Source organism: Notamacropus eugenii, chromosome 1, assembly GCF_028372415.1.
Source record: "Notamacropus eugenii isolate mMacEug1 chromosome 1, mMacEug1.pri_v2, whole genome shotgun sequence".
Classification (NCBI taxonomy): domain Eukaryota; kingdom Metazoa; phylum Chordata; class Mammalia; order Diprotodontia; family Macropodidae; genus Notamacropus; species Notamacropus eugenii.
Window position 1 is genome coordinate 615099176 of NC_092872.1, and position 16098 is coordinate 615115273.

The 16098-nt window shown below is 35.3% G+C and overlaps 1 protein-coding gene across 2 annotated transcripts in view; it reads right to left on the reverse strand.

Annotated features, from left to right (window-relative positions):
• Nucleotides 1–16098, reverse strand: part of ATP6V1B2 (ATPase H+ transporting V1 subunit B2) — a 29910-nt gene that overhangs the window by 11488 nt on the left and 2324 nt on the right. The window contains exons 1-5 of one of the 2 annotated variants that reach the window (XM_072634972.1): nt 10100–10133; nt 4975–5030; nt 3204–3302; nt 2406–2499; nt 2210–2287 (exon numbers count right to left, since the gene is read on the reverse strand). In XM_072634972.1, the coding sequence (XP_072491073.1) occupies nt 2210–2287; nt 2406–2499; nt 3204–3302; nt 4975–5030; nt 10100–10112 (340 nt within the window). In that variant the 5' untranslated portion in view covers nt 10113–10133. Of the gene's footprint in view, nt 1–2209; nt 2288–2405; nt 2500–3203; nt 3303–4974; nt 5031–10099; nt 10134–16098 lie in introns of those variants that run through there. The other variant, XM_072634973.1, reaches the window with a different exon arrangement.

The following is a 16098-nucleotide window of genomic DNA, read 5'->3' on the forward strand; positions in this document are numbered from 1 at the left end:
TCTGATAAAGATCTCATTTCTCAAATATATAGAGAAGTGAGTCAAATATACAGAAATGAGAGCCAGTCCTTAATTGAAAAATGGTCAAAGGATATGAATAGGCAGTTTTCAGACAAAGTAATGTAAATTAAAACAACTTTGAGCTACCACACCTATCAGATTGGCTAATATGATGGAAAAGGAAAATGACAAATGTTGGAGGGCATGTGGGAAAATTGAGACACTAATGCACTGTTGGTGAAGTGGTATACTTATTCAACCATTCTGCAAAGCAATTTGGAAAAATGCCAAAAGGCCTAAAAACCATGCATATACCCTTTGACCAAGTAATATCCCAACTAGATTTGTATCCCAAAGAGATAAAAAGCAAAAAGGAAAAGGACCTATATTCACAAAAGTATTTATAGCAACTCTTTTAGTGGTAAAGAAGAATTGAAAATTGGGGAATGACTATGGTATACTATTTATTATGCTGTAAGAATGGATGAGCAGGATGCTCTCAGAAGAACGCGGTACATTTTACATGAACTGATACAAAGTGAAATGAGCAGAAAATTGCATATAGTAACAGTAATATTGCCTATTTTCAGCAATATGACGATCTAAGACAATTCTGAAGGACTTACGATGGAAAATGCTATCCAGCTTCAGAGAAAGAACCAACAGGAGTCTAAATGCAGACTGAAGTTTTTGTCTTGTGTTTTCTTTCACAACATGACTAACATGGAAATATGTATTACATGACTACACATTTATAACCATCATCAAATTGCTTGCCTTCTCAATGAGAGGAAATGGAAGAGAGGTAGGGAGAATTTGGAACTAAAAAATTTTTTAAAAAAGGAAAGTTAAAAAAAATGTTTTTACATATAATTGGGGGGAAAACACAATTTTTTTTTTTAAAAGTAGATAATCAAGTGTCAAGAGATTAAAAAATCCTACAAGATCTTAGTTGCACAGAACATTTTCCCCTTTGGTTCATTTTTACCTAGAATTAAATTATTTGACAACTCAGCCTTCTTTCTGAGAGCAACCATGTCTACAGTACTCTACAGAATAACAAAACATGTGGTTGCACTAACATGTTATGTTTCCATGAGAGAAATAAAGGCCAAAACAGGAACATATTCCTGATTTCAAGGCTATGTTTGTAATATCCCTGACATTTATTTAAAAACCATATCAATCACGAATGTAACATTGAGAATTTTGTAGGCCAATCTCACAAATATTACTAAAATGATTTGGCAAGAGGTAAGGGTCTTCTGTTCCCACATGGTCACTTAAATTTAGGGAAGCATTTATTTAATGACTATTATGGAAAAGGCAACAAGGACTTGGACATGTGATCTCATCTATCTAGAACAGTGGCCAAGAATTCTGATTATGCTCCCCCATCAGTAACAAATTTTCAAGCATGCACCCACAATATTGTATATGTTATAAACTATAATGTTTATTACATACACTACAGAACAAAAATAGAAATCTAAAAAGATGAGATAAAACTGAAATAATATTTGTCTCTACTACTGTCAACAGGGAACCAATAAATAGGGAAATGAAACTGTCAGACCTATGATTTAGGAATATCACTGGTAGCTGTGTGGAAGATAGACTGTAGGGGGGAAAGACTCGAGACAGAAAGCAAAATTAGAAGGTAATTGCAATAAGTGCAATAAGGTAAGAAGTAAAGACTTGAACGCAGGAGATGGCTATATGAGTAGCAAAAAGAGGGAGAGATATGAGAGATGTTGTCAGAGAGAAATGACAAGATTTGGCAACTAATTAGACATATAAGGTAAGAGAGAATAAGGAGCTAAAGATGACACCAAAGTAGCAAACATGTGTGACCAAAGGGATGGTAAAGTCCTAGAACAGTAACAGTGGAGTATGGAATAGCTATGGATTTGAAGGTGGAAGATAATGTTGAAGTCACTGATGCAAAAAGCTGTGCAAGAAATTCTGTCCCACTTAAAACCAAAAAATAAGGGTGAGGGGAGATGTTAGGGGAAACAATGATGATGAGGGGCCCTTATTCACTTGTCACTACCCCGAAGGGCATCTCACATGATGGAGGGGGTGGAGAGTGGAATTTTCCTAATATCACCTAAGTAGCCACTGCTTTAGATTCCCAGGCAGGAAATAGTTATAACAGTAACTGCTCCAAAAGGTCAATTTATTCTACTTCCTAAAAATTAATACCTACCCATAATATCAAGAAAGTCTTCAGCTAGGACAACTGGGCCTCTGTCAATAGGTTTCCCAGAACCATTGAAAACTCGACCTGTAAAAAAAAAGGCAATAAAATAGCTGCAAGGACAAGATATCAGATTTGAAAAGTATGATTGTGATAAGGAAAAAAATACCTCTACACAAAATAAGCAATACTACTCCTTACATACCAAGCATATCTTCAGACACTGGTGTTCGAAGAATATCTCCTGTAAACTCACAAGCTGTCTTCTTGGCATCTATACCTGAAGTTCCTTCAAAAACCTACCAAAGAGATATAAAGAAAAGAGATGTAACAAAGGCAGTATGGTACAGAGTCAGAAAACCCAGATTTGAGCCCTACTGTATCTATTATTAACTATGACATTAGGTAAAGTAATTTATTGTGAGCCAGCTTCCTCATCTACAAAAATGAGAATAATACCAAGTGTACTACCTACCTCATAGAGTTCTGGTTCACAGAAGTATTTTATAAAATTATGCATAATTACTTGCTATTACAACTGCAACCTCATTTAACAGTTCAATAAATTTTGGGCAGTTCTAACAATCTGAAAATTCTTCTACATATTAAGCAGAAATTTGCCTGCTTATGATTTCCATTCTCTGGTACAGTTTTAATCCCACTTTCCCAAAACAGATTCTCAAATAAGACTCACAGAGAGTTTATCATGTCTATTTATACCTTTTCCTCAAGTCAAGGTTCTCTATCTACCACAAATTTCTCCCTGTCCTCATAATTTAACTCCCTTGGTGATAATCCAGTTCATTATAGTCACTAGACTATAGGTGATAGTTTCTTGGCAAAAGCAAAAGAATGCCAACTTCTGAACTTTAATAGACATACATACCCCTCTTTCCAAGCTGATTTTTTTAAATGGTCACAAGCAAAAACAAAAGTAAAGTTGACTAACTACAAAGATATATAAAGAAAAGACAGTTGGCCAATTTTAGTACATGCTGCTTACCTGAACTACTGCTTTGCTGCCACTAACTTCTAAAACCTGACCACTTCTCTTTGTGCCATCAGGTAAGGTCAAGAGGACGATCTCAGCATATTTGGGAAACTAAAATGAGAAAATAAGTTTAAAAATTAAAAGAAAAAATCCAAGTTATAAAGCTCCTCAAGGTGGTTTATATATTGTACTTAATACTACATGTTCTCAAGCAGTTTAAATGCTTAAGAAGCCTGTCACAGGCAAATTTATAAACAAACTCACATGAATAAGAGTCAAATGTCACCTGTACATCTGGCCAGTGGCAATTTCCTTTCTTCTTTAACAAGAGTTATGGCTTCTCATGTGTCATTACGTGTGGCAAAGAGATGGGCAAAGCTTAAATTCAAACCAATGATAAAGGCATAATAATCCACATTTACAGATGTATAAAAGAAATCTATTTACCATGGATTCTTCACCAATTTTTTTAAATTGATAATTATTTCAATATAATTATTTTCCTTTCTATGTATTTTATTTTGTGCATTTAAAAATAATATTCTGAGAAGAGGTTCACAGGCTTCATTACAATGCCAAAGAGGATCAAGTCACACAAAAGGCTAAGGATCCTTTGCATCATACCCAAACATTTATCTCTACTTGGAATAAAACTATGTTAGAAAGCCAGAAGAGATCCATTATACAAATTCAATTATAAAAACTATTTCTTTTAAAGTCCTTATTTCTGGCTCCAAAGTTGAGAGGAAAAGCTATCTAGAGAGGCAAGAACTTAGTATTACACATGAACACTGTGTAGAGCTTCATTTCAACAAAAGAATAATCGAAGCTTGCAAATAATATTTTCCTCAATGAAATGATAGGCAGCTAGGTGGCACAGAGGGACAGAGATGGTAGGGCCCAGAGTCAGAAGACTGGAGCCAAATCCAACCTTAGATACTTACAAGCTATGTGACCCTGGACAAATTACTTAACCCTGTTTGCCTCAATTTTCTCATCTGTAAAATGAACTGGAGAAGAAAATAACAAATCATTCCACTACCTTCACCAAGAATATTGCAAATGGGGCCACAAAAAGTCAGACGTTATTGAAAAATGACTAAACTACAAATACTCCATTTTGTCTGCAAAGTGTGGGTTGTAGACAGTAAGTGAATGAATTTAAAAATTTAATTACGAATACATTTGTATACCAGACTGTTCAAAAAAATACAATTCTTTGACTCTGTGGTTCAATATTCTATTAAACCATGTTGCATCATTTACTAGCTATATGAACTGGGCATCAATTTAGGCAACTCTGAACATCTGTTTCCTCATTTATGAAATTAAGTTAGGCCAAATGAACCTGAGGTTTCTTTCAACTCTAAATATGATCCTTTAACTTTATAACCTTCAGTAATAAAAGTTGAAAAGATAATAATCTCCCATTTCCATTCCTCTTTCTAGAAAGATGTAAATTAGAATTTACTCACTTCTCTATTTTATTCTTGCAATTAGAGACAGGATGTTTGACTCAGGTCTTTTGACTGCTTTCTATATAGTGTTATTTTCCATTTCTGAAGATTTTAATGGTAATAAAGATACATACAAGTATGTCTAGATGAAATATCAACTTATGACTTATTCTTTAATACACAATGCATATATAAATACTCATTCTAAGTCACTGATTAACTCAAAACTATTCTTTCTTTTTTCTAATATCCAAATCAGGATTCAAATGTGTACCTTTAAACTTCTTCAAAATTTAAAAAAGCACCAGAGAGAGAACTATATTTACCTTAACTTGATCTAAGATTACCAAAGGACCGTTGACTCCTGATACTGTTTTGTATGCTGAAAGGAAAAACAGTAACAGTTAACTAAAGCAGGCCAGGATGGTGGGCAGGAATTAATAAGATAAAAAGGAAGAAGTTTTAAATGGAAACACTACTCCCCTAGGTTTAAAAAAATTAATTGGATAATTATGGGACAAAAACATTGCTATCCCACCAATTAATGTAAAAATAACCTTAAGATTTTAATACGAATCAGAGTATAAAAAAATCCTACATTCTAATTCAATCCCAATCATTTATTTACTATGTCTTAAAGGTAGCTAGCTAGATGGTACAGCAGATAGAATATAAGGCTGAAATTCAGGAAAACTCATCTTCCAGAGCTCACATCTTGACCTCAATAGCTATGACCCTAGGTATGTCACCTACCCCTGTTTGCGTCAGTCTTCTCATCTGTAAAAAGAGTTGGGGAAGAAAATATCAAGCATTCTAGTATCTTTGCCAAGAAAACCTCAAGTAGGGTCACAAAGAGTTGGATAAGACTAAAAACCACTGAACATCAACAAAACTATGTCCCAGTTGGTGGTATCCAATCCCACAATCATTTATTACGTATCTCCTATGTCTTAAGTATTAAGACTAAATAGAAAAAGTCTCTACTCTCAAGTAGCTTACAATCTACTAGGGAGGAAGGGTTGAGAATATATATACAAAAAGTTAAGTACAGACAAAATTGTTGTGTTTTCCTCCATTGCTGAAGAAGATCATGCCAGAGAAATGATGACAAGACTTGTACATGACTTTGTTCTGAGTGAGGGAGGGCTGTGTAAGGTCACCAGTCTCACTTCTCCTCCAGAGCCATCTGAATCCGGTAATCAGATATTCATCAGGATGACTAGAGATGACCCAGGATGCACTGGGAGACCTTGGGCCCTTTAGGCCAAGGTCTTTGCAGGTACTCACTTAGGGTGAGGTAACACCCATTCCTTGAATAAGCCTGTTTGAAGTAGCCAGGGCATGGCCCCTTTAATGAGGCAAAGGAAAGGAAAAGACATCAGGCTGGAAGGGAAATAGCAACAAATTACTATTGATAATCACTCTTAAACCAGGAGGGTCCAGAAGAGCCCTTAGGCAGGGGCCATGGGTGTAGTAGGTTTAAGGTTTTGGGAAAGGACAGGGAAGGGGACGGGGACGGGGAAGGGAAAGGGAAAAAGAAAGGGGAAGGGATCTGGCCAGTAAAACCCAAGTCAACTGGGCATCTTTTGGCCATCCAAAATAATTTGAGGAAGGAAAAAGCACTCTGAAATTTTCATGTATGTGTATCTCTTCTGTGAAAAACTAAAAGAAAATCTATGAAGAAGCTGTGAAGAAAGCTAAAGGTAAGGGGAAGGGTTTCCATGAGAAAAATAGGCCAGATTGGTTCAAATACAGCATTCATGAGGGTGATCAATATGCAATAAGCCTGAAGAGGTAGGCAAGAATCAGACTGTGACCCTTCCTCCCCTAAAAGGGTCTCCAACTATAGTCTATCTCTAAATACGGTCTATGAGATAATTTTGTTGTTGTAGTTGTTCATTCATTGAGTCAAGTCCAACTCTTTGTGACCTCATGGACCATACTGTCCATGGCATTCTTAGCAAAGGTACTGTAGTGGTTTGCCATTTACTTCTCCAGCAGATTAAGGCAAACAGAGGTTAAGTGACTCAAAGAGTTAATTTAGGGAGGGCCTAATCCCATGAGGGATGTGGCAGGATAAGGCTGCATTTTGCTCTGTGGCTCTGGTTCACTGCCTGTTCTCCACTATATATAGTTCTAGGAAAAATGTCTAAAACAATGCTTGAGTATACGTATCTAGAATTTTCCCAAAAATGTGAGTGACAGGGATCCTTCTAGAAAAGTAATCAATGTACAAAAACGGGTATCATTATTGGTCATTGGTTCATCTCTTCCACCACAGAAAATGCAAAGTTTCTTTTTACTAATTTACAGGATTATAGATTTATAACTACAAGGGCCCTCAGAAACCATCTAGTTAAACTCTTTGATTTTACATGAGGTAACTGAGGATCAAAGATTCTGACATTTTCCAACTTTGCCCCATTAATACATCCTTAGTATAGCTCAAATTAGTAGCTTCATTTTAAGAGATTAAAAAAAATTTTCTAATCTTGGCAATTCAAATTACAGATGTACACTGGGAATTAAAAGCACAAAAAAAGAATTGTGATTTGTCCAAGAAATTATCAGAGGCAGGATCTGAATTCAGGCTCTCTTGATTCCAGAGGCAATGATTTTCAACTGTACCATGGTGCTTCAGAAGCATCCTAAAACTTGTGATTTATGAAGTTTTTGTTGTCAGTTGCATGAACCATGAATTGAAGAACAGAAAGTCTTAATTAAGCCCACTGACATTTGCTACTGCAACTGAGAAGTGAAGGACTGAACTAGGGGGGAATCTCTTTAAACAATATATCTATTTCTTTCTTATTGGGTTTGTTTCTGCCTTAATAAAGATTTCATCTGAAGAACTAGGAAGAGAACAATCCCACTATATACTCTGCCCCTGATCAGGTCACATCTAGAGTCTGCAGTGAAGGTTCTTAGTTACATTTTCAGAAGGGATTAACTTGTGCAAGGTGGTACAAGATAGGAGGTATCAGGGGAAAGTGAGTATTACTAATTGGTAAAGTTATTAAACCATGACATACTGAAATTTAAAGTGAGGAGTTTATCCCAGGGTATAGATCACTTGCATTAAATTAACCTGATGGCATGGAAATCAAGTATATGAACAGCTATAATATGGACATGTGACCAAACTACTTCATGGTCCCAGAAAACGGAACCAGGAACAATGAATCCAAGTTGCAGAGGCAGATTTTGGCTCATAAGGGAAAATTACAACTGGTCAAAAGTGAAAACAAAGCCTATCTCCTGAGGTAGCAAATTCTATCACTTAGAGATCTGTTGGTAAAGGTCATATGACTACTTCCCCAGGAGGTATTTCCTGCTCAGAAAGTTGGACTTGATGACCTCTAGGGCCCTTTCCAACTCAATTCACCATATCTAGGCTGCCCCACACTCACCATGGTACTCTGCCATGAAGTTAGTCAGTAACCTGTCCCCTTGGCCCGCTACCCCACTCTACTTACCATCTCTTGATCTGGGAACAGAGATCAAATCCATCCTACTATTATTCCTAGAAGGGATTGACAATTGTCCGGTAATTCCATTTATTCTTTTAACTTTCCAGACCAAATCAATCCCTATACCCCACAATGTGTAGTTTCTTTCTTTTAGAATGTAAACTCCTAGAGGTAAAGGAGTGTTTCTCATTTAGACTTTACATTCCCATAATCTAGTATAGTGCCTTTGGATGTTATAAGCACTTAACATGGCTTTTCACTACTTCGTTCAGCCTATAACATGATTCTGAAATTTTCTAGTTGTGACCCATTCATGTATACTCTAATCTCAGCAACTCAAACTATAAAAGCACAATGGGAATTAAAAGTATAAAAAAAAATTTCATAAAGTTTTCTACTAAAGATCTCTGACAAACACATTTCAGCATTAAGCTCCACAATCAAAAAAGTTGAAACAAACACATTTAGAAAGTTCTAGAAGGCATGGAATAGTTTACAAGAAGCTGTAAACATCTTAGGAATTTCTCACTCAAAGTTCTCTGAGGCCTAGGAACAAATTTGGAAGAAGACTCTGGTCAAAAATAAGTGCCTAGTACTAGTAGCAAAGAATTATTTAACATCAGCTTTTGAATTCTGAGGACTTCAGGATGATTTACAGCCAGGAAATGGCATTTAATCTGGACCCTACTTTCAGTTTTCTTAATATTATTCCCCCTCTAAGTATTGTGGTCCAGCTATAAACTGGCCACCTTGCTGTTCCTCACATCCTCCATATCATTTCCCAATTCCATGTCTTTGTACTTGCTGTTGCCTAGAATTCTTTCCCTCTTCATTTCCACCTTTTAAACTCCCTGGCTAACAGCCAACCTTCTGTAGGAGGCCTTTCCCAGTCAGCCCAGAGTCTGCCCTTCTATTATATACCTTAAATATATAGAAAGATAGATATAGATATATGTACTTCTATATATAAACACCTTAAATATAGATATATGTACAAGCTGCATTCCCATTAGAATGTAAGTTCCTTGAAGGCAAGGCCTATTTTCCATTTTTTAAAATGTATTCCAGGCATAGCTACTCTTAGTTGGTGGCAGATATATGTATCATCTGCCTGGGTCATTCCTACCACTACACATTTAATATCTATACAGTATTTTAAGACAGTATTTGGCTTGAGAAAAAAGTGTGTATCTACATACATATACACATACAAACATTAGGTACACATACACATTTCTGTCAAGAGGCCAAGGCCTACTAACTTTTAAAAAGAAAAAAAACAGCAAAAACATTAGCAGACTAGAGACTGTTTTGAGATTTACAATGTTTTGTGTTTTTACATATCCAGTCCCAGAGCAACCAGTAAGAGGTACCAAGGGCACTGTCACTCTCATTTTCCAAGAAAATGAGAACGAAAATACAAGTTACTTGTCCCTCTTTAACTTATAGTTATTAAATATGAACTAAGTTTTGAGTCACAAGATTAAAGAACGCCATTTGTTAATGAATGCTTGTTGAATTAATGATATGAAGACTGGAAATCACAAAAGACATAACTTTTCCCCTTAGAACATAAAGATGATTATGGAAAATTCAAAGCAGCTTGCTTATTACATTTTTAGCATGACCATTTATACCTTCAAGAATTAAGACTACAAATCAAGGCTTATAGTTTTGTTAAAAGTGGTGGAGAAAATGTTAATAATGCAAATTAAACTTGAAGAGTATAGGGAGTATTTTTTTTCCTTCAGAAAATCTATTTATTTGCATACCCCTGGAACTAACCCAAAGTGGAAAGGGCTGCTTTAGGAGGTAGCAGTTTCTTTCTCAGTAATCTTTAAAAAGAGGTCCAATGTCACACAAGGTACAATTTGGAAGAGTTGAAATTCAAAATCAGGCTTTCCAAATAGTATATTTTTAATTCAGCTGACACCAATCATCAGAACTTTCAGGATCAAAAGGTCTATTATTCATGACCTACCTCTTAGACACATTTCTCAAGTTCAAAACAGCATCTCATCTGATCTGTGTCCATAGAGGAAATAGTTGAGAAAAAAGCCCACAAGATTTTGCCAGTCACAAGAAAAACAACATGACCAAGAGAAAAAAAAAATTGAGTCATGAGTACTTCCTGTAAATGGAGAACATAAATAGGTTTTCAGAAGACAAGAAAGGATTACTAGTTGAGGACAAACAGAACATACTTCCAGTGGCTTCTGATCTTTTTTTTTATAGTTACGCTTTGTACTTTTGTACAACATTAAGTCTGCAATGATTATGTACAATCAGCCACTTTCCCCACCAAGTTAACTACTCATGGCTAATGAATTATAAAAACTGTAATTGTAATCTCTGACTTCCATTTCACATTGGACACTGTCAGATTGAATTTTCTTTTCATGGTCTGAACGTGTTGCTTAGTAAGCTTATTCTTAATAAGCATACTCTACAGATATATCCAAATAAATTTTGGTGCTAAAACTCCAAAACAGATTATTCTTAATGGTTTGAGCAAGAAATTGCTGAGATAACCTGATACTTTTTTTTAAAATAAAACTATTTCAATGTTTCAGCTTTTCTAAACTGTATTTTCTTATGAACTTAAGAGAGATTGCATGAATAGAATGAGTAGAGAGCTGACCTTGAAATTAGAAAGAACTGTGTTCAAGCCCCAATTCTCAAAAATACTGGTTATGTGACCCTGGGCAATTCACTTCACTTCTCAATGTTCCAGGAAACTCATATGATTGCAGAATAAGAACTGATGTGCAGTAGAAGAAATTCCATACTGAGAATCAACTGATGAAATCACAGATCCAGTCAAAAGAAAAAAATTAATAAACTTAACCATAAACAAATAAAAATATTCTGATATCAGCATATAGCTTCCGCTGTATTTAATTCAGTTGCAGAACTTTCTACTGAAATGCCCATTTTGTCATTATATCAAAAAGATTTGTTTTCCAAATACAGCAACCAGTCCCAGTACTTCAAAGAACAACTGGACAAACATCTAGGTTGGTTCAGTGGTGCTAAGATGCCTAGAGCGTAGGCCTTGGCAACTGTTTTGAGTTGGGGGGTGAGGAGAAAGGAGGGGACTCCAATATTTTTGACAAATACAATCTTGCCGGAAACTATACATACACATGTTTCCTATTCATGCCTGGTTTTACTACACGATAACTTGAAAAGAATAAGTCTATAGCACCAAAATGGATGAACCAGTGAATTCCTGCTCCACTCAATTAGGTTCCTAATACTTGTTAAACAAATGAAAAGGCTATATTCAAAGCAGAATAATTAACAATGCTTAGAGTTTATAGCCAAGACTTCTCAAAGGCTTCTCTAGACCTCTACTTTATGTTAGAAATCAATGTACTATAGCAACATGCTATCTTTTTTTTTTTTTGATAATTGTTTTTCCTTGCTTATAACTGGAAAAAAGGTTTTCTGGCTTCCAATGTTAGGGGTTGGCTTCAAGAACACAGGAGTCTGTGATACTTCTCAGATTTTCTTTCTTCAAAATTGAGTATTTGAGTATGGCCTCAAGTTAGAAAAATAGTGCTTTTTCACTGACATAATTTTAAAAAGATGTAGAAAAATATTAAAGCTAAAAAGATTAAGAGTGCTTTGTACTTAAGAAATAGCTGATGAATTAAAAAGACTTCAAACACTATTAACTAAACTGAAAAGTCTGAGATGTTTAAACACAATTCCATTCCCACCATCTTCTTAAATTTGTTGTGTTTGATTTTGAAACATGTAGGCCCACACTTCCACACAGAATGTGGTTAGCTATTGGGACAGCAACACTACCTACCTATGGGGAAGAAATTAAATCTCTCTGGGTCTCAATTTCCTTTTCTGTAAAATTCTCCCCCAATTTGTTCTAGATCTAAAGCCATAGGTAGAAACACAGACTTCTATAGTCGTGTATTTTAAATGCAAACACAGAGAAGAAAGAGATCTAACATTACATTTTAACCTTAACAATATTTAACCAGCACCTCTTTGCAACATGACAACTTACTTCTCAAGGAAAAGATTTCAGTTGATTATAATGCTGTCTTAAAGTTAACATCATCAAAAAGGAGAGAGGTGAGACAAACACTATAAGCACTTCCATTCATTCTTCATTAAAAAAAAAAAAAAAAAACCTTTCCTTTCTTCAGAAAGGTCCAGCAAGAATGTGTTGGGGGCCAAGACAAACCCAGGAACTATATGAACAATTACAAAACACTTTTCACACAAATAAAGTCAGATCTAAACAATCAGAAAAATATCATTTGCTCATGGGTAACATGAGCCAAAATAATAAAAATGACAATTCTACCTAAACTAATTTACTTATCCAGTGCCATACCAATCAAACTATCAAAAAAATTATTTGATAGAGCTAGCAAAAAAAATAACAAAATTCATCTGGAAGAACAAAAGGTCAAGAATATCAAGGGAATTAATGAAAAAAAAATACAAAGGAAGGTGACCTAGCAACACCACATCTCAAACTATATTATAAAGCAATAATCAAAGCTATCTGGTACTGGCTAATAAGTACTGGGGAATCAGTGGAATAGATTACATATACAAGACATAGTAGTAAATAGTCAATGACTATAGTAATCTAGTGTTTGATAAACTCAAACTCAAGAAACCCAGCCTTTGGGATAAGAACTCACTATTTGACAAAAAATGTTGGAAAACAATAGGACACAAACAGACAATTATCTTAGATCATTTACCAAGATGAGGTCAAAATGAGTGCATGATTTAGACAAAGGATGACATCATAAAACAAATTAGAACAAGAAATAATAACCTGTCAGATCTATGGGGAAGGGAAAAATTCTTGATGAAACATGAGAGCATTATGTGAAATGTAAAACAGATAATTTTCATTAAAATAAAAAATTTTTATACAAACAAAACCAAAGCAACCAAGATTAGAAGGAAAGCAAGATTAGAAGGAAAACTGGGACATTAATGCACTGCTGGTAGAGTTGTGAATTGACCATTCTAGAGAACAATTTGGAACTCTGCTCAAAGAGCAACCAACCAAATTGTGCACAACCCTTTGATCCAGCAATACCATTACTAGATCTGTATCCCAAAGAGATCATAAATAAGGGGAAAGGACCAACAAGTGCAAAACCATTTATAGCAGCCCTTTTCATGGTGGCAAAATACTGGAAATTGAGGGGACACCATTCATCTAGGGAATGGCTAAACAGACTGTAGTATATGAATGTAATGGAATACTAGTGTGCAATAACAAATGACAAACAGGCAGATTCCACAAAAACCTGGAAAGACTTATATGAAGCAAAATAAAGTGAGAAGAACCAGGAGAACATTATACACAGCATCAGCAACATTGTGTGATGACCAGCTATGAAATGACTCAGCTCTTCTCAGCAACGCAATGATGCGAGACAAGTACAAAGGACTCACAAAGAAAAATGCTATCCACATTCAGATAAAGGAACTGATGGACACAATACAAACTGAGGCATATTTTTCACTTAATTCTTTTTTTGTTTTTTTCTTTTAATCTGTCTCTTCTTTCACGACTATGACTAATACAGACATGTTTTACATGACAGCACATATATAACCTATATCAAATTGTCCACCATTTTCAGAAGAGGTTAGTGAAGGGGAGGAGGAAGAAAAATTTCAAGCTCAAAATCTTGTAAAAATGAATATTAAAAATTGTCTTGACATATAATTGGAAAAATAAAATACTACTTTAAAAAATATGTTGGATTTCCCCTAAAAATTTCCTTTAGACCACTTGAGTGGAAAGAACATTGGATCTAGAATGGGACCTTCCAGTCTCTGCATATATGACCTTGGACAATTCATCTCTAATTTACCCAGTATATAATCCAGTCAGTCAATAAACATTTATTGCTTTCATATTGCCTCCCCCATTAGAATGTAAGATTCTTGAGGGCAGGAAGACACATTTTTTTTCTTTGTATCCCAAGATCTTAGCTCAATGCACATAGGAACTCCATAATATGTATTAATTTGCCTTTACTTCTCTGGGCCAGGTTTCCTCATTTGCAAAATGATGGGGTTAGAACAGATACTCTCTTGGGATCCCAAGAAATTCAAGATAAGAAATTCTACAAATGGATATTTAGGTGTCAGTACTCTAATTCAAAGAGGCATATCATTTCATATTTAAATCATTAAACAAGGAACAATTTACCAGGCTTCTTCAAAATCTCTTCTTCAAAATCTCAAGAAAAACTGAAGTTTGGTCAGATGACATTCTAACACCTCCCCACCCTAGGCAGGGCAAGAGTTTTTCCCAACAATACCCCAGCTACTTAATGATTGTGAAATTTTCAAGGGGGAATTTCTGTGGCAATTGCATAACATAAGACCCACCCTTTTAACCTCAGACTCATTATTCAAACAAAATTAAAGCAATTATGTATCTCATAATCTTTCCACAATAAAGGGTAATCAAACACCAAAGTACTGGAAACCTGGAAAAATTGGGATGGGGGAAGCAGGAGTGGGTGAAGGTTCTAAAAGACTGCCCAAGTACAGTTTTGGTTATTTCACTATTTTACCAAAGTTGACTCCAGGTTATGATTACTGAAAGAAACTGATATTCTAAAATATTTAAGATCCACAAACTTTATGTATCTTACAGAACCCCTCAAAGTCTTAAAATAATGAAATTCTAATTCTCCTGTGCCGTAAGAAACCTAGTAAGCAGCTAGGTGGCACAGTGGAGAAAGCGAATGGCCTAGAATCAGGCAGACCCCAACTCAAATCCAGTCTCATAAGCAAATTCAAGTTGTATGTCCCAGGGTAAGTTACTCAACCTCAGTGTCAGTTTCCTTATCTGTAAAATGGGCATATTAATTTCAGCTAGGGTTGCTGAAGGGATCAAAAGAGATAACTGTAAAGGACTTAGCACAGTTCCTGGCACATATGTATATGTATGTAAATGTTAGCTATTACTTTGATTATCTCACAAAAGCACAAAAACTGCAGGGTGATGAAGCCCCAGACCTGGAATTAGAAGACTTGAATTCAAATTTGACCTCAAACATTTCCTTCTGGTGTGAACTTAACTCTTGGCTACCTTACTGTCCTCACTGGTAAAATGAGGATAATAATGGCACCTATCTCCCAGGGTATTAATGAGAATAAAATAATATCTGTGAAGTGCTTACTGAACCTGAAAGTGTTACACAAATGCTAGCTATTACTTATTCATACGGGTGAGTACATATCCTTAGCTATTATTTGCCAACTCCACTTAATTTCTGGCTGATCATTTTTTCACTGACTACCTTCCAAGAGAAAGGTCTCAAAAGTTGTAGAAGTCTTGTCTTGGTCACCATCATCATCCCTTTTCCTTCAGCCACCTAGAATCACCAATAATGATAATCAGAAGAAATCAACAGTTCCATATCACCTTAAGATTTACAAATCATTTTTCTCACAGCAACCCAGAATGTTAGTTATTACTGTTCCTATTCTGCATGAGAAAACTGAGGCTCCCAGAGAAAGGACTTGAAAATACGTGCATAGTAAACATTTTGTTACAAATCACCTATGGTGATATCACCAGTCAACTTTAAAATGGAAAAATTCAAAATTAAGTAGCTTTTTCAAGAGTGGATGCTGGTGACTAGTACTAAGAACATGGCAAATGTTTGGTTTTTTTTTTTAATGCAATTTTAGTATTGTTTTTAAGCTACACGATTTATCATCCAAGCTTTCCTGAATAGTCTGGGGAAAACTAAGCTTATACTAAGACCACAAAGCATATTCAACTTTCATTATTTATATATAACTATATATACACATATATTTAACTATGCATACATACATATAGTCACATATAAAACCAGTACAAGAGGCTAACTACTAAAATATCATTCAGCACAACCTCAACTTCTATATTCCTCAACTTCCATATCCATAAAATGAGAAAGCTGGGAAAGAAGG